General features: G+C 44.9%; 1 protein-coding gene across 1 annotated transcript in view; it reads left to right on the forward strand.

Annotated features, from left to right (window-relative positions):
- Positions 1-1,837: 1,837 nt before the first annotated feature.
- The window catches only part of LOC119440754 (uncharacterized), a 33,678-nt gene continuing 8,799 nt past the window's right edge, over positions 1,838-26,716 (forward strand). Inside the window, exons 1-11 of the mRNA XM_049662433.1 lie at positions 1,838-2,294; positions 2,381-2,487; positions 2,580-2,717; positions 2,961-3,069; positions 4,331-4,465; positions 7,751-7,877; positions 10,055-10,126; positions 13,612-13,750; positions 18,285-18,440; positions 20,636-21,002; positions 26,285-26,480. Of these exons, the coding sequence (XP_049518390.1) occupies positions 2,057-2,294; positions 2,381-2,487; positions 2,580-2,717; positions 2,961-3,069; positions 4,331-4,465; positions 7,751-7,877; positions 10,055-10,126; positions 13,612-13,750; positions 18,285-18,440; positions 20,636-21,002; positions 26,285-26,307 (1,611 nt within the window). The 5' untranslated portion in view covers positions 1,838-2,056 and the 3' untranslated portion in view covers positions 26,308-26,480. The remainder of the gene's footprint in view (positions 2,295-2,380; positions 2,488-2,579; positions 2,718-2,960; positions 3,070-4,330; positions 4,466-7,750; positions 7,878-10,054; positions 10,127-13,611; positions 13,751-18,284; positions 18,441-20,635; positions 21,003-26,284; positions 26,481-26,716) is intronic.

Here is a 26,716-nt window from a genome sequence, read left to right on the forward strand (position 1 = left end):
CGTTTTCGTCAGAATGACGAAGCGTGACGTGGAGCTGCCAGTTTTATCGACTAATACGTTTTTGTGGTCCTTGGCACCTATATTGCGACTTTAGCGCTTTAAAAAGAAAGTGGACGGTAGCGTGCAGAAGCTCGTACAATGCACCTGCAATTTCGCGAATATGTGGTGGCGTTCCAAGATAGACGACATGTCAGCTTGTTCATTGGCTGAAGCATAGAGTTTCACACTATAGTGAGAAACTCTATGGGCTGAAGGAATATCCCGTGAGGAGCGTCACAGGAAGGGCCGTTTCGTAAACGACAATTTGACGTTGCGTGACGTTGCGCTGGGCCGCCATTGCAGAGATTTTCCGCCATAATTTGTGGTGCGACGAGCCGCGCGAATTATGGTAATGAGCGGCCATATGCAACGGCAGTGGAGAGGCATGCGCATCGCCGCATTTTCCCTGTCATTTCGGGCCATAAAAATCTTTTGTTCACAACGCGTGTTCATAGCATTTGCATCGCTTTCGGGTGGTGTTGGCATTTGTGTTTTGCACCATCATTTTTATTAAAAACACGTTTATTTGAAATAATATTGGTTGAAACTAGCAAACTTTCTGCGACATTTCGCACTTTTCACTATTATAGCGTTTGTATTGTAATCAATATTAATGACTTTTCGCATCATCAAAGGCTATGACAACGGTGACTTTTTTAATTTACAAAAAGAAATGTACGCAAGACGGCGCCTTGAAGTTTCCTCTCGCGGTACGAGTAAGTAGCGAAGTGCACAAGAGATGGCAGTGCCGGCGTTTGCGTCGCTCAAGCGGATACCTGTGGCGCGCGCAACGCTATTGATGATATTCGGGCGCTTCTCAGCCATACGAGTCGGGCTGAGTCACTTGCGGATCACGAAATAGCGATAACGCGGCCTAGAGCGTGCGCTCATCATCACTGGTAGGTCGCGTGTGTTGTCTCAAGGTAGAAAGCAAGCGCGTGGGTGCCGATATACGATGACTCATTAAGTTTCCCGAGGACACGCATCCTATCCAATGAAGCAGACGACAGCCTGCGCGCATGCAGACGACGGAAGCGAGAAACGGTTTTGATGGAATAATCGTGCGCTTTGAGCTAGCGGCTTTATTTTTACTGGGGAGGAAAACTGTTTTCCTTTATCAAGAATGCTAGGTTCAATGCCTACATTACAGTTTCTTAGGCGAAACGTCAAATTTGCGTATCGTTACGAAAGCAAAACGGGGCCATCAGCGCCATTTTGTAAGCGTCGCGCCTACGTTACGGTGGCTATCTAGCCACCGTACCTACGTCACGCCTCGAAGAAAATGGCGGAATGTCCAGAATAGCGGTATGGTGGTTAGAACTTCTAGCCACCATAATAGCGGCTCAGAATAGAGCCCCTGGTTTTGTTATCTATCAGGCGCCGTCCCTGTCCTCGAAAGTGGTCGACAGAGGATACTACTGCTGCTCGTCTTCTGAAATGCTGAAGGGCTAAATATTCTATTAGTTGACTGCAGAAATATGACGGTGCTTTTTTTTTCTGGGACTGACGTAGTTAACGCAACAAAGTGTCACGTCACGGCATTTTCAGAACATGACTTCTATACATGGCTTTCAGAACATGGCCTTTGAGATTCGTAATGTTTACTCTGAGGCAGCCGTCGCTGGCGGATAAAATTAGTATAAAACCTATAAAAAAGGGCTTAATTTAAATTTGGTTTAAATATAAGCGCCTACTTGCGATTTTGTGCTGTCATTACCCGACTGGCCCGACCGACGATAACCCGACTGGCCCGACAGTCCCATCGTCATTGCTCCCACGCCACATAATGTGCGCGTCTGCGCATGGTCTGCGCGTGCCCGGCGCGTGCGTAGTTTGCATTGAGCGCGCACACGCGCACGTTAACTGTAAACAAGGCTGTTGTGTTTAGATGTTTTGTCTACCAGCCTGGCACGATAATGAATGAAAAATACCCTACGACAATTATGGATACTTCCGTGCTTCTCTGAAAAATTTTAGCGGTCTATAAAACTAAGGTTGATGGTATTGAAGTGACACCATGGATTCGCTGCCGAAACTGCTACCGGTGTGGCCCAACGCTGCAGAACATGCTTTAGCTGACCTGGTTGATTTCAGCGTTGATGCAAAATATCAGCCAGACTTTGGGGGTGCTGGAGTCGATATCAAAACGGATGGCGACGGACTTTCGCACTTCTTGACCTTGAAATGCCACGATTCTCGACGGAACAAGCTTTCCGCACAGTATTTGACGCTGCCTCTGTCAGTTCCTAACAAGGGTATGTTCTCACGTAGTGCTTTTGCGTCAGTGCTTTTTCAGTTATTATCAGATATGAAATGGCGTGTGTCTTCACATTTGTTACAGTTTCGAGCATTGTAGAACCGTGCTTACAATATCAGCTTGATCTAAATAAAAGAATACGTACCTTCGAATCAACGATCGGCATTTACCGTGGTTTTGTCAAGCGCAAGGTAAGTATTCGGCTCGGTTCCTTCCGTTACAAACTCATTAAAATAGTGTAAGGGGCTGCTTCGCCCCTGACGTGTGCTCTCTTTCTCTTTAGGGTCCCTTTGCAAGCGCTGTTCAAGACATTGCAGACGTCTTAAGGTCAAAGAAACCTCGCACAGGACTGAGAAACATGAAAATTCATCAGAGCCTACTAGAGTTAATGCAAACACAACCTGAATCGTTCTGCTACAGAGTAAGCTATGAAGTATGCATGCATGTGATTTGAACTTTAAATGCACAGCATGAAACCTAAATCAGTGCTACTTTTACATTTCTTGTAATTTGCCATTTTGTGTGTGTTTAGAACTGCACTCTAGGCTTTGGACCCACAGTTTGTGGTATTTACGCCGTGTTATTATCATGCAGGCACATGCTTACAACTTCATTTCATGTGCTAGTATCTTAATATGCTTACTACTGTTTTCTGTTCATGCAGGAGTGTAACTGGAATTTCACTGGTGGTTGCCTTGTCACAGTTCCTCATGCTTTATCAAATGGCTCCATTCTGGTGGCTCATCCAAGTGGTGCCGAGCTAAGCAAGCTAGGTATGTTATGTTATAGCTGCATTGTAGGTAACTTTAATCCTAATTTAATCTCAGTGCTCCAAAAAGCAGGCAAATCAAACTAAAATGTTGGTATTGGTCTCGTCACAAGCTTAACCAGACACGCCAAAAGCACTGTCAGGAAGGGTAGCCTCCGATCATTATGTAACAGTGTTGGTGTGGCCACATGTAGGTGTGGCCACATGTTGTATAACCACATGTTGTTACTATCTTACTTTTCTTAGAACGTACACAACTTTAGCTGGCAATGGCAAGTACAGTTAAGTCATTGCCAGCTAAAGTTGTGTACGTTCTAAGAAAAGTAAGATAGTAACAACATGTGGTTATAATAATGCAGCAGTGTGCAAGCTACTAGTCAATGTGCATGTAACAGCAGAGTGTTTGGTAGCATTTCATTTTGTCATTTTCACAGACAATGCCAACCAGTAGCACAACCAGGATCTCTGCCAGGGGTGGTTGAATTGTTGTGGGTGGGGGGGGGGGAGGGCAATTATCGCTCTTGCAGGTGAAAATTGCATCTTTTTTCCCCCTAGAGCTGCTTCAGTAATTCAAGCAAAGCCATTGAGCACGCGGTTGGCCCACCTTGAATTTAAGAGTACATGAATAAATGCAAGACAATGATAGAGTGTTTTTATTAATCAGGGGGAAAATTCGACCTCAAGCCACCTCCTGAACTGTAATAATGTGAATAGAGCACTGAAGGCTGAAAGTACACGTTGGACTGGTGGGGCTCGACGCATGGGGGGGTTAACTCCTATGGGGGGGGGGGGGGTTGAACACCCGAACCCCCCCCCCCCCCTGTCGGTGTGCCACTGATGCCAACCACACTCTGCTGTGCATATCAGTTTCGTCAAGTCTTTTCTTCAGCACTCATTTGCTAGCATCTGTATAGGCAACCATTATGGTATGTTTTGCACCGTATGAATTCTTCAACTGATGCAAGTTTGGAGTACCTCCGCTAATGAGATTTTCTCCTAACAAGTACTAATTCTGCATGCTTCACTGCTGTTGGAACAACTAAATAATCATGAGGCAGGAAACCAACTTCATAAATTGTACTAGCACAATGTGAAAATATCTTCTTGTAGATATGCAAAGTGCTACGGAGCACTCTTTTTTTATGAAACTGCACATAGTGCAGATAATGTTCTCATGCTGGCAACTGGTCTAAATGTTCATTAGTGAAAACAAGTCCCCATCTGTGTGATTAATTCACTTCTTTGCTTCACTACTCCTTTTTCAGCGATATCTGAATACAGCTCAGCTCCTGTGCACTCAAAGGAAGCATTTCTGCAGAAGCAATCAAGCCTAGTACTGAACACCTCAGATAGAGCTAATGGCCCAATTTTTCAAGTGAGCCTACAAAATGTTCAAAAAGGTAAAATGTGTATCAACAATTCTGTTGTCTTGCCTTGTTTTTACATACCTTAGAGTAACCAGCATTGAAGCTTTCCACACTAGCATTCATGCCATAACACATAACCTAGTTACCATGACAGCAGTTTTCAGCTATATGCGCTCCGGTTATCTGATGTCGCCCATTATTGCGCGTATCCTGTGTGCTTAGAGAGACACTAAAGAAAAAAATCATTTGAACTGCATTACTAAACTACTTTTTTACAATACCAAGAAAGGTTGTCTTACCATGAGAAGAGGCTTGGTCAGCCAGAAAGGACGCAAAAATGAAACACAGGTGGTGTCGCTGCCTTGAAGATCCTGCACCATCTTGCCGTCACATCATAGATACTGACGGCATGTGCTTGTGCATAGTTAATTTTATATCGGTTAGCATTGACTAAATTGAATTCTAAAACAGCCAAGGACTGAACTTAGCGGGTTGCAAGAACATTTACTGAACCACAACAGTTCACATATAAAAAATATTCTTTGAAATCTGTGACGTCACACTGACATGCAGGCACTGAGGTTTGACGGGAATTTTAACAGATGAGAAAGTCTGACCATCATTTTCTCATGTAGCAATTAACCTTATACCACGAAATTAGTGAAAGTAGACTTTTGAAAGCGTACTTTCATCAGACTAAACTGATTCAGTACTTCTTTTTAGAGTCTCTTTATATCCAGGAAATGTCCCCCTTTTGGAACAATTCTTGATCAGAATTGGAGTAAAAAAGGGGAAAAAAAATTTGGTCGCCTTTTCACTCCGTGAAGATGGTTAACCAGCAAAGCTGAGACGTGTGGCACCAGTGTTTATCATTGGGTTAATCCTGAGGGTTCATTAAAGTATGCCTCAATTATGAGGTTACACACACGTTCAGCTGCGACGGAGAGAACGGCGTCACTGACGGTATGCCAGCAGTCCACTCTTGTCGCTTGCGTTCAATGTCTCAAGTTGGCTTGGCGATGTGGTTAGCATTCGCCCGCCATTGCAGCTTGCGATTCTTTGAAATTAAATTGCGACAAAATTAAATCTGTCTGTTACGTAAGACAATGAATGGCTCATATGCCGTAAATGCGGCCTCCCCATTACGACGACACAATAGAAGGGAAATTCTACGCTGGAATGCTGACCGGCAACGCAGCCAGCTGTGGAAGCAGATGACGACGAATGCGGAAGCAGTGGCACGAGCGCAACCTGAGGGGCGCCGACGAACCAGCTGCGGAAGAAGACGACGCTCAAGCCATTGCTGATGATGATAGTTATCTGTACACAGGCGATTTTGCCTAGCCATAACGATTTCTCCTAGGCATATAAAGCTTTGCTTTAAAACGAGATGGATGTTAGTGAAGGCAGCAGTGATTGGCCTCTAGACCAATAATTTTGACGAGGCAGGTGGCATTCGACACTTTGTAGCTGTGCCATGTGTCACTGCCAGATTTTATCACTAAGCATGCCGCAAGCCTCATTGCCATAGCGTCGGTTACAGTCGCATTTCTATCAAACGAAGTGTGCAGACGAAATTTACTAACCTACCTAATTCATTAGGCATCTCATGAATTTGTGCTAGATAAAAATTGTCTTAGGCCAAACATGCTTAGCCTGCTCTACAGCGAGGGTGTGTGCTATCTTTACAACGAAGTGACCTCTATCACGAAGGATTTTGGAGGTCCCAAGTGCTTTTTTGTAAATGCGTTTGATTGGATAATGTTTATGTTCTAGTCATGGGGGCATGTTACAGCAACCATTGTAAGAAATGTTATTCTGTTAAAATTGCCAGTGCCCGCTAGCTGAAACAAGTAACTTCAATGCAGCAGCAAGGTTCCCTGCTTGAAGACAGTGACATACTCCACTTGTATTGAAAAACTGTTTCTTATTATAGACGTAAGCACATGTAACACTGGTTCACATTTCTGCCCAACTAACCATGCAAGTATTAATGCTAAATTGGTTATTTCACAAAACGGGGAAAAGAAGAGGTAAGAAAAGTAGTGTGACCCTTATGCGAGATGTGCAAGCTGTGAAACAGCCATATGCACAAGCTGTTTTCAAGTACTTGAGATTTAATTGGAGGCGGCTGAGAAAACGACTGAAGCTACAAAAATATGACTGGAATATTCTGGTATTTTTTGCCATCTGCAGGGGGAAACGTGCCCAAAGTTTGGTATGCTCATGTACATTAACAAGAATTCATTATCAATGGGTCACTGGTTCATATTCTGCCAGTCAGGGTTGTATTTGCCATGAATGACTAGCAACAAACATACCAGAGCAGGGACTCTTGCCTTCCTTGATTCGTGCTCTGCCACTGACAGAGCAAAGCTGGGCCTGGTGAAGCCCAAGCAAACAAAGAAACAGCATGCAGCTGTTTTCCTAGTCGAAGCTCATATAGTTGGCATTGGCAACTTTTAACAGCATGCCACAAAAGTCAGTGTTTTTAGCCTGTGCTGGTTCCCTATGGTTTTGACTTGCAAGCACTACAAATTCTCAAAGAGAATTCCATCCTCTGCTACAATATTGTGATGAAGATGAGGGGCAGACAAGAGGTATATTTACATTGTATGGTATGGTATGATAAAACTTTATTATGGTCCCTCGAAACGCCCGTCAGCACGTAGCGGGCCGCTCCCACGTCGGTACAGAAAGGCCGATCCTCTCTGCTGCATCGCAGGCCCAATGGACATTGTATCAGGCGCTAAAATTAGCTGCAGCGCCACTTAAAGGGAGACCGACATGTGTGGATTTTGCATGTGGATAAGAGCGGCCGTGTCTACTTACTGTTCCTGGAAACATCAACACCAGTCTGGTTAGCTTCACTGCACCGTGGCTGTGATGGCTCGCTTTTCGGCCCACCTCCACAGATTGGTGATCTGGACATGACATGCTATCGACAGGGAAAGACAAGGTGGACAAGGCAATATGGCTCAAGAAGCACATGCACCATCATCGTCTCTGTCGCTTTATCGAGCATCTCCACTGTCCTTGTAGACATTCAGTAACAATACTTGTCAAATCACATTCATTCAGCCTAACATGACCACTTGGTAGCTGCAAACCAAACAAAATTTGTTTGCTATGTAGGCATAAAAACCAGTTGAAGGTTACATTGTTGTGTGTTAGAACATTTCTTAGTGTGTATATGGATTTGCCTAAGTTTTTAAGGCTGGCACATGAATCCGCTGCTTTTGAATGTAAGCACATTTAATGTAAAATATTTTCCCTCACTTTTTTCTTATGCTTTTTGCTCTTGTTTCATTTTTACAGAGACTTCATGCTGTGTGCGACTAAGAAACCTTTGCCAGTACATTCATTTGTTTGACACACTGAACAAGGACCCAATGGTGCTCTCGGAATTCATGTATGATGACATCCTTTGTTACACGAAACCAAGGTGAGGCTTTAGCTCAGTAACACCAGAAAGAGAAACTTTTTTGTAATGCCCATTTTGTGTATGAGCTCTTCTGCCACCATAACCACTTGCTGAGCATGAATGCATGCTTCAAATATTTAGACTGCTTTATGTTTTCTGTTTTTCCCAATTACAATTGAATTATAGAACCACTTAGATGATGCATTGTCTAACAGATAGCTACCTTCTGTTCCATTGTGATGGTCTTTCACAATTACTTGGCTCCTCGCGGTCGAGCAGCACGTGGCACACGACACAGCGTCGCGTTGTGTGATTGAGAAGGCAAGCGAACTTCGCCGGCTTGGCTCGGCCGGCTCATGGCCCCCGAGATTGCATCGATGCCAATGTGATCTCGGAGGTCACACCTAGCTGCCAACCCGCACGGCATGCCACAGGATGAAGGCGAAGTGAATGGACGGCCTGGGCGTGACCCCAAATATTGCGCTGGGGAGATATCTGAGGTCAGGCCCAACTGCGGCTGCCTGTGCAGCACACCATAGGAAAGAGAGAAGTGAATGCACTAATTTTTCGGCCAGTTGCGCCTGCCTGCGCAGTGTGCCGCGCAGCAGAAAAGAATGCTCTAATCTTTCACACCGACAGCCTGTCTTTCGCACTGCCGCGCGACTCGCACATCCAGGCACGACGTGCAAGAGAGAGAGGTCAGGGGAGAAGCTTGTTCACAGCTAAGAAAGATCAGTGTTGCTCGACGACGCGAGAGTTGTAACTGCCGCAGCGTTTCGAGCCCTGCGTAACGCAATGTACAGTCTGATATGTTTTGGAGATGAATGGAGTTTGTTATATCCACTAGCAGGACAATTTCAGTTCGTTAAAACAAGGTTTTAAATACATGGATGTCTATGGAAATTTTAAGGGGAACTTCATTTACTTTGTTATATACATTATTTCGTTATGTCCTGTTTCATTATAGCGAGGTTCGAGTGTAGTCATACAGGCATATGCAGTTCCACCAAGTAAACGAAGCTTCGAATAAGCAAGATAATGACCATCTAAGCGGCCTGATAGATGGAACTCGCAGTTAGGTCACTTTAAGAAACTCGTAAAATACATAGACATCTACAGCTCGTGATGCTTTCTAAGTAACAGTTTCCTTTGTGCTTCATGTTGAATTTCAATAGGAATAAAAGTAATCTTTCGTTCAACAGGAATAAAAGCAATCTTTTGTCCAGAACAGACATCACATTTGTCTGGATGTTTCTATACATACAAGCTTTATCAATTACACTACCCCTGGATATTCATCTGCAAGTCAACATTAGAAACAATTAAATACGGAATGTGGGATTCTCGTTTCCTGTTTAATGGTATGTAAACCAAATAAGAAAAAATGGGTGTTTACATTTGAATTCACAAATATCTGCACACAGCTGTTTCTCAGCCACCAGATAATGCCGGTGGCTGATGTGGTGGTTTCTCAGCCACAGCAGCCGTGGCCTAGTGGTAGATTGCCCGCCTTGGTTGCGGGAGGTTATGGATTCGATTCCCACCGCCGCCGGGCACCACTGGTTCAAATGGGCGCGCACCCCGGCCTGGCGTTCGGCTTCCTTCAGGGATGATACACTTGGGAAAGGCGCCTGCGCCCTGAATTCCCGTAAAAACCCTTCTGAGCACAAAAAACAAAGTGATGTTTGGGCCGAATTGAGGACAAACACCTCTTCCCAAGCGTTGAGGTCCCATAATGGCTGAGCACCAGGCCAGGAGCACCTGGCGGCAGCTTACCTCCCACAGCTGTGGCCGATGCTCTTCCGCAAGGCTGTCTGTGGTTGGACAAGAGGCGCCCAGAGACAACTCTTGAAATCTCTATTGGGCTCTCTTTCGAGATGTGAACCCCTACGAGAGCCGAGCACCAGGCCAGGGAACATCTCTACCCATTAGGAAAAATCGGTGGGTTCCCGGCGCCACCGGGATTTGAACTCGGTACCTCCTGCGTACGAGGCGGATTCTCCGCTAGGCCACCGCTGTGGTTGAGGTAACAACTGCGGAGACAGGTAAAAACTGACCCAAAGGTTTTGGATGTTGTCAGGCTGCATCAGAAAGAAAGGCTGTTTCTGCTTCCAATGTTTGTTTTTTGTCATAATGATAAGCTGAAAAACTTAACTATGTTACACATTGATGCTGATATGAATTTTTTTTTTTTTCAGCAACCACATCTTTGGAGAGCTTCTTGCAGTTACAGAGGCTGGAAACTTGCTGTTGCAGCAGTGTGATCGAACGTAAGTTTGTGCTAGTATTGTTTGGTCAAGTTAAGAGGTTTAGATTTAATTCTGACCGTGCCTTGTTGCACTTTGTGGTCATGGGGTCATCTACATCCGAAACTTCATATACTATAGTGATCTCTTATTGTATGTGTTAAGAGAAATAATTCAAATCCTACTTTGGAAGTCAAACATTTTGACAGAATTGCCTATCTGGTTGGGCTAAATAAATATAAAGGTAATAACATCTCCACACCTCTCGCATTACTCTTAAGTGAGATTTTGTATTTTTCTTTGTTAGTACAGCGAAATCTCGATTAAATCTCACGGGGTCACGAAAAATATTCGTATTAGCCGAAATTTGTATCATCGAAACACAATTAAAGCTAGCTAAATTAAAGAGTCGGAGGTGAACTCACTCAGGCACGCGCACGTAAAAAGCATTTGCAGTATAGATCACTTATAACGTAACTGTTTATAGTGCAGAACTGGCTACAACACGGCCTTTTCCGACTCCCGTTTACCCTCCCATAGAACTCCATGTATACGCATACCGCTTACAGTGCAGCCGCGTGAGACGAGATACCGGTTATAATGCGGCTTCCGCTGGAAAATCTCGCCGACAAGGGCGGCAGCGAGCACGCTTCTCAACGAGGCGCGCCCACCGACGGGAGAGGAGATCAACGAAGGCGATGCGGAGGAGGAGCATGAGACGTGGAGCATGAGTCCAAGGGCGATAAAATCGTCACCGCGCGCCTTTCGCGCGGGGGACGCGCGCCTTCACGCACGGAGAGCAAACACACGGGGGAGAGCAAACGCAACTTTCGTCACGGCCGGGCGCGCCAGTCGAGCCCCGCCCTGCTTCCGTCGCGCGAAAGGCCGGGGGACGACCGGATATAGTGCGGTCTTTTCAGACTCCCGTTAATTTTCCCATAGCACTCTATGTATACACGTATCGCTTATAGTGCAGTTGCGGGAAACGAGATACCGGTTACAGTGCGGCTGCCTTGAAGTACGGAAGTCAGCCGAGACGGCGAACGCTCCCCTCAAACGGGCGCCCCAAGGAGTGCTCGAGGAAGAAAGAGAAACGAAGTGGAGGAGAAGGGCACGTGGTGCGAACGAACAGCCAGTGAGGCTGAAACCAGAATCTTGAGTGCGAGTCGTGAAATGTCACGGTGCGCATAGCGAGCGAGGGCCACGAAACTGCCAAGGCCGGCCAACGCTCGCTTCATGATAACGGCAGTAAACGAAACTTCAGGGAGCGGGCGGCGCCGGCACGGCACGGGGAAGGGCGCACGCAGAGACGGTGGAATGTGAAGGAGGAGGGCGGCAGGGAAGCGGATTTCGCCTCGGCAACTCCGCCGCTTCGGTGGCTCCCCTCGCCCTCCCTCGTAGCTCCCTCACTTTCGACTCTCACCATGCGCGCCTGCCGCCGTGCAGGCGTCGCCGCTACAGCCGGGCCGGCGCCAGCTCCCCGAAGTTTCGTTTTCTGCCGTTATCGGGAAGCGGGCGTTGGCCGGCCTGGGAACAGCGCCGCTGCTTCCCTCTGCGCCGTAGCCGCAGCGTGCAAGGTCACGGCCGGGCTCGAATGGCGCACGCGCCATTCGAGCCCGGCCGTTCTAGCACGCGCGCCAGTCGAGCCCGGCCGTGGCAAGGTCAACAGGTGACTAGAAAATAGAGGAAGCATAAAGGAGAAAGAAGGGTTCACAAGTTTGTATGGGTGTTCTGTGGGTTCACTGCCATTTTCTACGCGTGGCTACGGTAGCGTGGCTGAGCCGTCGGCATGTACACGCACGTTCCGGTGCAACATAGAATGGGCGACCTTGCCATTTGAGAGAGGGTGAAATTTCTGCCGCATTTTTTTTTCTTTTTTTTTTTCTTTTGTTCGCGCGGAACATTGAGGGGTCTCTCCTAAGCTTTCACTCTATGGCGGTGCCGGCGCAATGCCGGTCGGAGGCGCCGCCGCGTGATTTGGTTCGAATTAACGAGATTCAACTGTAAATTGAATGCAAACATTCTAGCCGCATTCCTCAACTGTCGCATACGCGTGGCGGCTCGGTGCACATGTTTTGCATTCTGCGGGCCTTGAAAATTGTTGCTTTGGTTATAGTGCGGTACCGCTTATAGTGCAGATATTTGCGACTCCGGCGACTTACGTTATAAGCGGTCTACACTGTAGTTGCAGTAGTTTGAAAAGCATTTGCACCGAGAAATTCACGAGATGATGTCCTTTAGTAGTGAGGCCTGGCTATGATTACTTAGAAAAGTGTTTCAGGACCCCTTTAATGCACCATTCTCTTACGTGTTTGATTGATTGATTCTGGGGTTTTACGTGCCAAAACCAGTTCTGATTATGAGGCCCGCCGTAGTGGAGGGCTCCGAATTAATTTTGGCCACCTGGGGGTTCTTTAACGTGCTTCTCTTACGTGAAAAGGTACGTGAAAAGGTGCTGGTTAGTATGTCAAGAACAGTTGACACCTGCAGAGAATTGCATCTTCCATCATGCTGGAGATGAAAAGGGAGAGAAGGCTTCGAACACTGACAGCAGATTGAGAAAGGAACAGAAAAGGGCTAAGATTGCAATAGACAACTTTTCGTACTTACAACCTTACACCAGACTACCCATTAATTTCGCTGCAGGAGGAGATTCTTGAGGCTTGAGATTTTTGTATCCCATAAATTGTGCAACTTCATTTAGAAGTGCTGTGGGACTCTCTTCAAGACATTGTGTTCTGTAGACGCTCTGGTGCAGATGCTGTTCTTACAACTAGCTTGCTTGCTTATTGCATTCCATTTATGTATACTGCAGTTGAGCTTGGCGCGTGCCTATTTGTTTACCACAGCCGTTGCTGCTCATGGCTGTCAGCGCGGCTGAGTGCATACACAGCTCATGCGCCCTGTTTTGGAGATAATCTGCCGTGTGTGCCATGAGTGGGCATGCTGAGATGTCATGGCATCATGTGCGCTATCTTCCCTCGCGTTTAGTAATAGAGGTTACATAATCTCAAGTTTCGGAGGCGTGTTGAAGCAAGAGGCAGACGAAGCATTCGCTTCCAACTGCCGGCGCTTTTCATAATAGCATCGTCGCACTGCGGGCGACACTATCCAGCCGCGGGGGCAGAGTGGATGTGAAAGCATGGCTGGCTTTACTTCGTACCGCTGATGTGAGCATATTGTTGACACAGCATGAAACCGTATCTTTCATCGGCAACACTCATATTCAACAAAATCTTTTTTTTTTTTTTTTCAAATTAGCTTTTTTTCAATTACCCAATAATTTGGACATTTTTAATTGTGCAGCCCCTTTTGTGTAAGAAACATCCATCAGCAACTGTATTTATTTGCATTAAAAATTGAATTTTAATATAACAAAATTTTGAAATAACGAAGCAAATTGACAATTTTACCAACTTCGTTATGTGAAGGTTTAACTGTATAAGAAGTTTCTGCTGTACCTCAAATTGGGTGTCAAAAGAGAAATAAGTATAACTCGTATGTTGCAGTGAACCGTCGTGGAGAGCCACTGTGTCTCATGAGCATCCGTCCAGCAATCAGTGGTGGTGCACCAGTTTCGGCAGCCATCCTCGGCATATCTGCTACATGGACCGCTCTGGACTGTATAGCCTTGATGCAAGAAGACCGGTATGGCTGCGTGTTTTTACACTGTAAAAGAAATCTTGCGCATTCATGGTTTTTTTATAAAAAATTCAGCATCAACTTTCCTGGGCAATAAATTTTAGCCCTTGGAATGCTTGTGTAGCTTTTGTGGCAAAATCTTTTGTGGTGTTGTAATTCTCCTGTCGGCTATTGCGCCATCTTTGCGTAAATCCACAGAAACGTGCCCCAAGCTGTCTGTCATAAATTAAGCATCAGTGCATTCCCTTACTTATATAAAACAATAGATCCTTTTCTTAATTCAGAAGTGGGCTTCCTTGCATGCACATTTGCCCGGCTAATGGAGCACTGGTCATGGTTCAAGTTAAAACTAAGTGCTTAGCTGCACATACTAGGGCTTATCTCTTGCACAGTGTTTCATAAGAAGAGTTTCGGCTACATTTTCAATCTCAAAACTAACAAAGTCAACTGTGCTCGTACCTGCCAATTCCAAAAAGACTATGCCACCATTAGCTTGGCAAACTGCATTACAGGAAAGCTAGCCTTACGATTATGTGAGGGGTCCTATATTTAATAATAGGACCCTCACACTATTTGTAGTGAAAATAGATGCTTGGCCAGTATTTCTGTTTGAACAGTTTTTTTTGCAAAACACGACAACAGACACCATTTTTATTTTGTTTAGTTATGATTCCGAATTCGAGCTTAATGACCACCTTGTTTATTTAAAATTTCATGCCAGTGTTGTGTCATTTATTCCTGATGACCACCTTAATGACTTGCATCATTTCTTGTGATGACGCAAGTTATTATCACAAAGACCAATTTAGGTGCTGTAGAGATTATGCAACGCCACTGATCGTTCTTACATAATGAGGAATTTATGGTTTTAACATTTTGCTTATTATTTGACATTAATGGCATGAATTATCGGATCTAGTCTTCTCTCTTCTCTTTCTTTGTTTTTCAGTGAAGCACAAGGCTTTGTTATATTACCTGATGCTGTTCTTGTAACCTTTATCACCACACTAAGGCTTTTCTGTATGCACTTTAGAGTTCTGCATTCATTGTTTTAAAGTGAACATGACTCTTCTTAAACCTAATCCTCAAAAGATTAATTTCGTTCTCCTTCTGTGTCGCAGGTACAGTAGAACCCTGCAAATGTGTTCCTTGTTTATACGAGGGCGGTTCGATAAGTACTTAGCCTCACCGCGAGAGCGCGACGCAATCGCATGAGACATATACTAACGTTGAGTACGCTCTCTTAGGGGGACACATGCAAAGGTCCAGTTGAATCGGGCTCGCGGTTTTATTTCTGCCCGCTTGAGGAAGAGGAAGCAGGTGATTTTTCGTGTGTCCGTTAAAAAAATTGAAAAAGAGCATATCGGTCGGTAATTTGATTCTTGTTTTTGGAAGGGAAATCGCGCAGCGAAATCAAAGAGCGACTAGATGCCGTCTACGGAGAGTCTTCTTCTTCGATGGCAACCGTCAAAAATTGGTTCAACAAGTTTAAACGTGGTCGCATGTCGGTTTTTGATGAGCCTCGCCCAGGGGCCCCGCAAACGGCTACTACGGCCGATAACGTGGCAAAAATCCACGACCTCGTATTGGCAAACCGCCGACTGAAGGTGCGCGAGATAGCTGAGACAGTAGGCATCTCAAAAGATCGCGTGGGTCATATCCTGCATGAAATTTTGGGCATGAGAAAGCTGTCGGCACGATGGGTGCTGCGTTTGCTCACTCCGGACAACAAGCGCGTCCCTGAGACCACTTCAGAGCAGTGTTTGAAGCTGTTTAAGCGTAATCTGAAGGAGTTCCTGCGTCGTTTTGTGACCGTCGACGAAACATAGATCCACTGGTACACACCAGAGACCAAAGAACAGTCGAAACAGTGGACTGCACCCGGAGAACCTGCTCCGAAGAAGGCGAAGACTGTCGCATCGGCCGGAAAGGTGATGGCCACCATTTTCTGGGATTCTCAAGGTGTGATCTTCATTGACTACCTTGAGAAGGGCAAAACGGTGACAAGACCCTACTATGCCGAATTGCAAAAAAAAAACGGCCACATTTGGTGAAGAAAAAGGTGCTCTTCCAACATGACAACGCGCCAGCTCACACCTGCGCCGTCGCCACGGCCAAGTTGGTCGAACTGGGCTACGAAGTGGTGCCCCATCCAACGTATTCTCCAGAATTGGCCCCGAGTGATTTCTTCTTGTTTCCTAACTTGAAAAAGTCACTCGCCGGACAAAAATTTGAGTCGAATGAAGAAGTTATCGCCGCCACAGAAGCCTACTTTGCAGCTCAGGAGAAAACGTATTTTTCTGACGGGATCAAGAAGTTGGAGGATCGCTGGGTCAAGTGTAGAGAGTTGAAAGGGGACTATGTTGAGAAATAAATCGACACCATTCCAAAATTTTCGTTTTTCTTTTGAAGGCTAAGTACTTATCGGACCGCCCTCGTATGTTTTCCCGAGCATGACATTGCTAAAACCCATTCCCAGCAAAGACGCCTTTGATATGTCGCTGCTCTCTCAACGTTCCCGTGTGATATGTTGCGACTTTGGATGTATAATTACAATAAAAAAGTTACAGTCACTTTATCATATGCTAAAGAGGATGAAGGGAAAGCCTGCGCACTCGCAAGACATTCATTACATTACTTTACATTTTCATTCTAATGCATTGTTACTTCCTATTGCTTGTTTTCTCCCACCAAATGTTGTGGGTTCGAGTGCCTTAATTAACTCTATATTAATGAACTGTCCCTTAATTCAATTTGCCGTAATTAACACCAAAGGTTGTGGGTTCGACTCCCACTAAGGGTCGTAGATTCAAAGCCTTAATTAACTCTATCTGAATTAACTGTGCCTTAATTAACTTCACTATAACTAACACCGGTGGTCGTGGTTTCGACCATCAATTGTGGTGCCATTGAATTTTGGTCCCACCAAAGGTCGTGGGTTCGAGTACCATCAATGGTCGTGGGTGGTACTATCAATTTTGGTGCCATTGAATTTTGGTGCCATAACGCCGGACAGTCAAATTTTCGTCCCATGAGTCATCTAAGGCTTTCATCTTGATATCAAGTGTACCATCTACAACTTAAAAAGAATTCTAAAGGAAAAGCGTCAATCATGCTAGACACCCTAGCTGTGCATTTCCATCCACAACGAACGTGCACTTTTAACATGCCACAGCTTTGGTGGTGCAGTCGTGGTGAAAAATTGAGACACCTAGCAGTGCACCAGTCGATGTTTGGACCCTGCATGGCCGCATGCCAATTTGGCCACAGAATCAAGCAAGAATGGCGATAATTTGGTTTTAATATGTCGTCGGCATGGTCATCAGCCATGGCACCGGTGCCTCCTCGAAACCGAAGTTGGCGATGCCTAGTCGATCCAGTAGTCACTGACCACGCAAAAACCGCATCATGTTGAAAAGCTGCATTTGCTATTTGTCATGCGAGTTCTACGCGTCCAGCATTAGTTCATTTACGTGTTAAATAGCAACACGGTCACAACAACTTCAAGCAGTTTCATGTGGCGCAAACTCCATCCACGATGCATGCACCGAGGAGGGCGGTGATTAAGTGAGGGAAGTGCCAGGCAAAAAGGACTGTTATGATGAATTCCACGATAATTCAGCTATCGCAGCTCAGTCAACTCCTGTTATGTTGCCATGGGATGAAGATTCAATGCACGCATTGATTGTACTTTTGTCTATCTGTAACAACAGCACGACAATGGTCGAAATACAAACTTGCCAGTTTGTAGGCCAGCTCATGTGAGCGCAGCAATGTGGTGATAAACTCAGGCCATAGTGGACCAAATTCTCGTGCGATCACTTTTAAGGACAATACTTTCAGTTTCGTAGCTCCAAATACATTGGCAGGCAAAAGCGATCCTGGCACTGTGATAAGAGAGCATGGCTGGCACTGTGCCGAGAATGTTGTCGCTCTTAAACACCGGTGCGTCTGACGCTAGTGACATGAAATCTTGCGATAGTGCACGTATCCCTGAAAGTGATAATTTAAGAGCATGACACCTTTTTCGCCCACTTTTGGAATAAGTTACTCATTCTCTCCTAAATTTGATACTTTGGACTCCTGGCTTTCGGACTTTAGGCAGTCCTCGTCAAGTCCTCATTAGCTGTTGGCGGCTGAGTGATGCATAGTTTCCTTATTTTAATGTTTAACAGCATGTTTGCATGATTTATAACAGCATGTTCACATAATATGTTCCTCGGGTATTAAATTTTTTTCTTGCAGTCCCATAGATAACGTATTTGGGGGATTCTACTGTATGTAGTATATTCCTCTGAAATTATGTAGATTCCTGTGAGAAACCAACGAAAATGCCGAGTCCTATGTACGTTATGTCCACCAGCTCCCTACACCTGTTATTTTTAATAAACATTTTGATATATATATATATATGTACGTTATGGACATATGGCTTAAAGGGACACATTCTAGAAACAAGATAGTTATGACCACCTCTCCCACAATTCCTGTCACATTTGTGTAACATTTGCTTTTTTTTTCTTTTTTTTTTTTTCTTTAGGGTTCTCGCAAGCACACATTTTGCACCACACAGCACGAAGCCTTCCTAAAAGAGGAGTTTGTGTTGTTCAAGCCAAACCCTCTCAACTGCCATCAGTTATACTTGGCAAGCTCAAAGTTGTTGTCAGTATGGGATGACCGTCACACTCGACAGCCAGTAAGTTTAGCTGCTGCTTTTCTTTTATTTACTTTCTTAATCTGAATTTATGCAGGCTATTGAACCGAAACTGAAATAAAGAAAACATTTTGCGGGAACCGAAATTGGATCAGAAGGTTACAATATTTTTCACTCTAGAACTAAAAAAATAATAATAATAAATAACGGGTTTCTGATCAAGTTGGACACCTCTTCCTGAACTTTTCATCTATGCATTTCCCGCAGTTATTACTCAACCATCCTACCTTAGTTGTAATTTCACACGAGATTGCTGGCATTTTATTATTGACATTGCATTACTGCAGTTTTCAATGTGCCTCATCAGGAGGCAGGCATGTTAGTAATATCTTTGTCAACTTTTGCACTTGGTTACAGTCAAATAGCTCTCCATTTGTTTGAGACCTATACACGGGGTCCCAGATAACTATAACGTTAGGTAAACTGTAAACAAATAAGTAATTGGTGCACCATAGTAGTTGTCTTTCCACATTTATTCTCATTTCTTGTTGCCAGCGCCTGTCTGTCGGCAATGAGAGTCAATGTGTGCCTATCTTTCCACAGCAAATACGAGACACTATCATGCCGCAGCCGCCTGACATCCTCATTATAAATCAGACTATGTAATGGAATCCTGTCGTACCACTGGTGCTCTGATTACAAAAATCCAATACTGATTCGTCGCAATTACTGTTCACATGCTGTCTTTTCGGACAAGGGGTAGAGCAAAGGCCATGCCCCTTTCCACCATTATGCACACATCTCAGTTCAATGCGGTTGCTTCGAAAATCGCAGTTTCGCCAGAGAAGTGAGATCAAACCTGATTGTGAAAGTTTGTATCTTGGGCTAACTAGAGCTAGTGTGCCAAACTGTCAATCTGCAGTAATTGTTTTTGCTGTAGAAATGAAATCAAACCTGATCATAAAAGCCCTTTTTTTTGGCCTAACTACTAGATGGAGTTAGTATCTGCCAAGCTGTTTCAATGTGCAGTGGCCTTAAAATTGTTGATCATTGGTGAAAGGATCGATCATCTGTGGGCATTGTTAACTCTTTGCAGAAGGGAGGATATTCCTATAGTGGAATTGTGATGAAAGGAATGCAGCATTTTGACTCATTCCAACCATTCTTTGTGAAAATCACTGAAAGATGTGTGCCATCAAATTATGCCTTTGTACTTACAATTTATGCCTCTGTGATTAGTTTCTAATAGTTAATATTCTAAAGGGACACTTAAAGGAAATTAGCTAGATTAGGTAAGAAGCAAAGCTATATCTAGTTTAGATAAGCTTACATCTAACTTAGGTCTTGATTAGATACGGTAAGTAGTTAAGCTGGATTGATAGGTTACAGTTCTCTAATTGTAAGTAAGGTAGTCTTGTTCCTTATGAAAAAATTAGTAAACCAGAATGGATGCAAAAATATGGGTGCTTATATCAGCTTGAAAGCTTCTGATGTCAGATTTTGACAGCGAATGCACCAAGTTGGTTAAGTGCTTATCAATAATGGAAGAAAGCATTGCGTGAAAAAGTGTTCAAGGATGCATTCTGGCAATCTGTAGGAACTCCTCAAGGTTTGGAAAAGGCTGGAAAATGTGAAAATGCTGCAAAGTTCATCACATCACTCTGATGTCATCTGTGCAATGACTACAGTACAGACCTTTTAAAGAAGAGTTTTGGCCCTCAGTTTCTATGCTGATAGTGAGCTTTTGTCAGCCAAATAAATGTATATAGATATTTTAAACAAATCGTTATCTGTCTGAACTGATTTTGTGTTTTCTTTAATGTCCCTTTAAATATTGTGACAAAGAGGAAGGCCAATGCACAAACGTATATACGACTATTTACATGAGGAAAAGTTAGCACTAAATGCGCAGGCCAGTACATAGGTCACAGCTCCAGGAGACAGTCTACCACTTCTTCGTCGTCTCTGTCTCGCGCGCACGGTCCTGTCCAAATGCGCCATAACCATATCTTATCGGAACTAGAAGGGCATAAATTGACCACATTTCTTGCTGGCTTTCCGCTTTATTACCTGGCTTCACTGCATGCAGCAAAGGTCATTAAATCGTTATACATTTAGACTTCCACAATTCAGGATATTAAACATGCTGTAGTTATGCCTGAGGAAGCCCAAAGGCATGCTTCCAATTGCTTTGTTGGTTGTGTGTGCTTCCATTGTATGCCATTGTATGCTTCCAGATGCTTACTTGGAACCACTGCCTGCAGCATTCGCCAACATTTCTAGAGTTCACACCTTTCCGAAACCTTGAGGATGGAAGCCATCACAACCTCTATGTCACATTGGGGTCACAGAGATCACGGCAGGTTGCCGTCTTTCACGTTCATCAGGACTCGCTGACCATACAGCCACTTTCGTTAGTACCCCCATGGCACTTGTCCCGGCCAAGTGATATTGCAAAGCACCTGGAGCATCAGGGGTGTCCCATGGATGAGCGTGTGCTTATGCGTGTGAATGCCCCACTCATAGGAGGCTGCATGGTCGAGTGTGGGAGTGGCAGCTTCTCAGCGCTGCAACTGACATCAGTATGGAGACATCTTCCACCAGGCAAGTGAGCTTGACAGCTACCTGGAATAGTCATCATCCTTAATACACCATCACAAGCTGTCCAAGCAGTTCTGAATCATTTCACGTGTTTTTCAATATGTCATTGTCTGTAGGCTTCACATATTTGTTACTAAAAAATTGAGCCCCTCGCTTTCTTCTCGCTCATCGTTATTGGGGCGAGCTCAACCACTGGAAAAGCTGGCACCACCGTCGGCATGACGTGGCATGCGGGATCACGTGGACATAGCGGCCGCGTCGTCTGCTTCGGAAGCGCCAAAGTGAGCTGAAAACGAAAGTTTAGTCCCACCTGCGCTACGGTTCTGATTAAGTGGGGATGTTTTCCCGCTTCAGGTGTCTGCTTAACAACACTTGAAAGCGCTATAACAGGTAGTGGCTGCCTTTGAAGGTGTCCGACATGGTAGGCTATTGCACGGTACTGCAGTGCCAGATGGGTGCGCAACGGAGCCCGATGTCAGCCTTCACCAGGGGCGTAACCAGGGGGGGGGGGGTTCAAATCCCCCCACTTACTTACCCTTTTTTCTCGTCGCTTCGCATTGACATGATACAAGAAACCGATGCTACTATCACAATTTCATTCCTGGGCGCTTCCGTTAGGTTGGTAATTTACAGTGAATCATGTCTGCATACGAAAAAACGGGTCGCGGTGTTTGTCATAGCTTTGGCACTCTGTGAGGTTTTGGGCGAGAATGCGGCAGCTGCCGCATTCTGAAGCGATTGCGCCCCTACGGAAGGCTGGTAGTTGCTGTTGTGTTGTTGAATCCCAAACCAGCAATGTACACACGAAGGGGTTGATGCCAGCAGTGAAATTCCACCAACTCGCAACAGAATGCACGAAACAGACAGCTGACAAGCATGGATTACTGCTGTTCGCAGTACAGCGTAAGTAAACTCTTGCTGCATGCGCTGACAGTTCTCGTCAGATTTCACGCGTCCTGAGAAATTGATTATGTGCACTATGCACTGAACAAGACCGGAGTTCATTCCTGCATCACTAGCGCACCGATCAGTCGAGATTCTGTGAGGTACCAGGCCGCTTCCTGTTTGCGCCAGCGTAAGTGAAGCAGAAATGAGTTGCATGTACTACTTAAAACTGCGTACACATGCCATATCTATGCTGTGCGTTGAAATATTCTGTACAATTCTGAATCTGTTGATGTAAAGGCAAATGACGGCTGCACGCTCGCACATAGCAGAAGATACAGCGGCCTACGCACTTGCCGCAGGAAATGCAACACTCTCGTTTGAGGGAGCAGGGTGACGAAAGCTTTGAAAAAAACCAAAAGCATTACGTGTTTTTGCACGTGTTTAAGTTTTCTAGCGCAAAGACGCAGCGAACAAGCTTTTGCTATGTGAGTAGGTATAGCCTGGTCACACGTGCATTTTCACGTGTATAGCCGTCCTCGACTTGTGAAACGCACTTTGCCCCGACGAGGACGACGCCATCTACGTTTAATGGATATTAAGGATTAACAATGTCTTCTCCGATTGGGCTGGTCGTCTCGATGAGTTTTCGAAGACTCGCCCATTCAGTGGCAAAATGAGAGGGCCGTACCTGTCGTACTTACTGTATTTGGCTGCTCTTACTTTACTTTTTCCTTAATTTCTTCACAAGCACACGCAGGGGGGGGGGTCTTATGTCTTTGATATACAAGTATAGAGTCTGCTCAAACTACCGATATTTATGATCGATCACGTTACGTAGAGGAAAGCTGACGCTTGCCCCCCCCCCCCCCCCCCCCCCCCCCCGAAAAAATATTTCTGGCCATGCCCCTGGCCTTCACAAGTACCCGCAGGCCAAGAAGCTTCACGTAGCTTGGATTGCGAAACTTATAACCGGCAAGCAGCCATCAGCTATAACTCGGGTGTGTAGCAAGCACTTCTGCGAGGAAGGTTTCTGCTACTGCGTTGGGGCTGCGATGTTCGGTGACTAGCAGAAAGCATGCACTGAGAAGCTCGTCCATGCGCGCTGCCCGGTTAATGTCATGACGATTTGGTCTGTGAACTTGTTGATGCTAGATACTGGCAAGTTCACCAGAATGGAAAGGGAACGGTAAGAATCACATTTAAAAAAGACAAGGCATGTGCTCATGTTTGCGTTAGCATCAAACAATGAATGTACTGGATTAACAAAAAGAAGCAGTGGTAAACTCCTCGCTGAGAAGACCATTATGCATACAGTGTGCCGGAACTTGAGAAATAACGATAATGAAATGTCCAAGAATTTAGAAGAAATGAAAAAAAAAAACAAGATTGAATCGTCGCGATGGCACATCATGAGTCGCCGTATAGCATCGAAGTCCCTAGTCCATGCAGCGATGGTTGCTTGTGTATTGTCAAATGTTCATATGCTGCGGCCTAAAGCTCACGGCACGGTGCAAAAACGGGCTCGCATGAAGACCTGCAGTCGGTCGCTGTGAACCCATTGTAGCTCAATTGTAGCCATTGTAGCTCGATTGGTAGAGCATTTCACACGTTTTGAAGGTTGTGTGTTCAGCTCCCACCAGTGCCAGGTTGTCTTTTTTTCTAGCTTCATTTCTCTTTTCCTTTATCTATAACATGAAATTTATTGCCATTGTAACACCTGCTTACAATTAATTATGTGTATGTTTCAATAAAAAAAACACAGTTACAATTCCTCCTCCATTCAACCTCTCGGTGCTCCATCCGGTAAATGTGCACACAAGTAGGACTCGGCAGTTGCTGGCTAATCATCTGCAGGTGCGCATGCAGCTTCAGATAAGCCTGCACATGTAATTCCTGCCTCCATAACAACAAAAGTGCAGCACAGTGACAGCATGCTTGCAGTCACAAAACCTCTGTTGGTTCGCAAAGCATGAACACAATGTCCAGAAACCACTGCATAAGGCAGCCCACATCATCAGTCAAGCTTGAATTCTCACATATCCTCGTGTTGCAGTTGTAGAACATTATTACAGAGCTTGTTGGTGCCCTTCACAAGTGGCACAGACCCACAGGGTAGATCGGTGACACAACCTGAAAGTAAAAAGCCCAATTGATTAGATATAAAAAAAGGAAAAAAATGGAAAGAATGTACACTATGGTTGTCCCAGACTTTATCCTTACTGGAAGTTCCCAACGGGAACTGTGATTATTTGCATACAATGTGATTTTCATGTTTATCTTTACCATCTATTACTTATTTTGCAACTGCAGTAAAACCTCGTTAACTCGAACTCAATCTATCGGTTAAGTCAAAATTTTTTTACGGCCGTGGTTTCAATCCGTGTGTTTTTCACCTCATATCTCGAAAAGCTTTTGTGCCAGACTCTGGATGTCTCGGAATCTCGACTCCAAAAATACCAAGAAGAAGGCACCGTGCAGCATTCGCAGCGTCGCTTGCACTCACTTTTTACCCAGAGGTAACTCGCTAGCCAAGCTGAACGCTAAGCCAGGCCGTGTTCCCTGCTTATCTTTCCCCCTTCTTTCTATCACAGCTCGCGTGCACTTGCTCGGCTGCTTGCTGCCACTTCGTTGTGGCCTCATGTGGCTGCAGTGAGCTGAGAGTCAGTCTTTCATTTTTTTAATATTGCGGTAGCAATTATATGGACACTCCAAACGAGTTTTTGCCGTCAGCATTGCTATGAGGCTCTGCCTATATTTAGGTATATGTGTGCTGTATGCTTATCCATATGCGGGTTATATAGCTACACTATTCTATCACTAAAGTTCCGTCACTACCAGGTCTTATGTTTTTGACTAAATTGTTCCTAAGAATTTTAGGAATGGCAGCCCACAAACAAATGTCATGAAACATAACATTCACAGCACATGCCTTTATCCTAAATCTTCTCAGACAATTACATATTAAAGTACAAAACAATATGAGTGCTTAAACCTGAATGTTATGTAATTTTATTGGCATGGGCTCTTTACGGACAGTATGGTGGCGCCTGCACAATAAGGCCTCACAGAGTGTGTTAAAGATTTTAAGATTGCCAGAAATTTTGCCGCACCCGTGTACGTCGCATCCGTGTTAGTTAGGCCCGCATATATTTAGAGCACCGTCCAAGAAGTTCAAGTGCAACGCTAGACCTTGCCATCGTAGTGAGGGCTTCGCTCTTCGGGTGAAACTGTCAATTTTTTTTCCCCTCATTAAAAATGCCATCAGTGACGCATCAATGTTGTCACAGTATTTATCGTGGCCTTGAGCAAGATGATCGGCACCTTTAAACAGGCGCAACCAGCCCACACGCTTCACCCGAAAGAAGCCAGCATGCAAGCCCACAGTGTTGCAGCGAGATTGTGTCTTGATAATAATGCTGGCTTCATGCTCGTGTGCCGATGAGGCGTAAATGCCACGTCACTTGTGGGCGTCGTCTGCTAAAAACGGGCAATTGCGCGCTTCAAAGTTCAATCGTCTGGAATTCATTACAATGCACAAAGTAGCGGCGTCAGCTATTTGGATGTCTGGAACTGGTTATGCTCGGATGACTGTCTTCAAATATTGCATTATGATCAATCGTCTTTACGCAGTGCCAAGCACGCAGTCTTGACACAGTGCCAGCAACACCGTTGCCGTCTCCAGTGTCGATGCACGCAAAAGTGACCGAAAATATTACTAGCGGTATTTTGTAAAGGCTCCACGTGGTCTATGCGCAGCCAGAGGGCTTCTATCTTCGTGATTTCGCTGATCTCGAAACTCCACTTATCGCGAAATTTTCCTCACTATTTACTGCTTCGAGTTAACGGGGGTTTACTGTGTTGTCATTTGGACTGCACTGTCACATCAGGAGCTTTGCTGCCCCAGGCAGTAAGTTAGCAACACCAATACATAGTACAGTTTAAAGAAGTTGACCGACATTTCTTTGCTTAGCCTTAATGACCAGTAGTGCTCACAAACATAAAATTGGCTTGGCAAATTAAATGAGAGCATAGCCGATAAGCTGAACAGCAGCAGGTTCGCTCACACGAGAGATATCTGCGACATATCAAATTCGAGTCATGTCCGAACAGTCAAGCGAGATGCTGTATAGTGTCTGTAGTCGTTCTGTTATGCATTCTTTTGGTTGCACAATGGTGCCACAGAAAGATATGAATGAAACGCGCAGGAAGGAATGCATAGAGCACTTGCTGCTGCTGTACTCGCAAAAGTATATTGTCTGTGTATTTCCTATATATGTGTCTTTGCATTCATCTTTATTGAGCTGTTGAAAAGTTTCTGTGTCAAAAATCAACCAGTTTTCCCAGGTCAACCTGCTTCAGCCGGAAAAGTGAAAGTCATTGTGCCACTTGCTTTGCAGGACTTTGTATGGGATGGCGATGAGCCCCTGTGTGTGGGTAACTGGAACTTCAGTGCTGGCTGCAAGCTGCTACCAGTTCCAGAAATAGAGCAGAGAGTGAAGTGGTGGACTGACCTTGTCATTGCTTCTGACCCGGTAAATGAGGACGGACCAGAGAAGCACCCACTCCTTGTCAGTCATTTCATTCACTATCGAGGTAAAACACCAAGTTCTCTGTATATTAGAAAATAGATCTCGAGCCTGTCTACTCAGCCTTGTCTCTGTTTTGATCACTTGCAACTTTTTTTCACTTCTGTTTCATCAAGAGAAAGAGAAAAAGATAAATGTAGGCAAGGAGGTTAACCAGGACTAAACCTGGTTGTCTTCCCTCCACTGGGGAAAGGGGAGAAAAAGATTACAATAAGGAGTCACCAATGTAATGAAATTTCTCAG

This window comes from Dermacentor silvarum, chromosome 2 (assembly GCF_013339745.2).
Source record: "Dermacentor silvarum isolate Dsil-2018 chromosome 2, BIME_Dsil_1.4, whole genome shotgun sequence".
Taxonomy (NCBI): Eukaryota; Metazoa; Arthropoda; class Arachnida; order Ixodida; family Ixodidae; genus Dermacentor; species Dermacentor silvarum.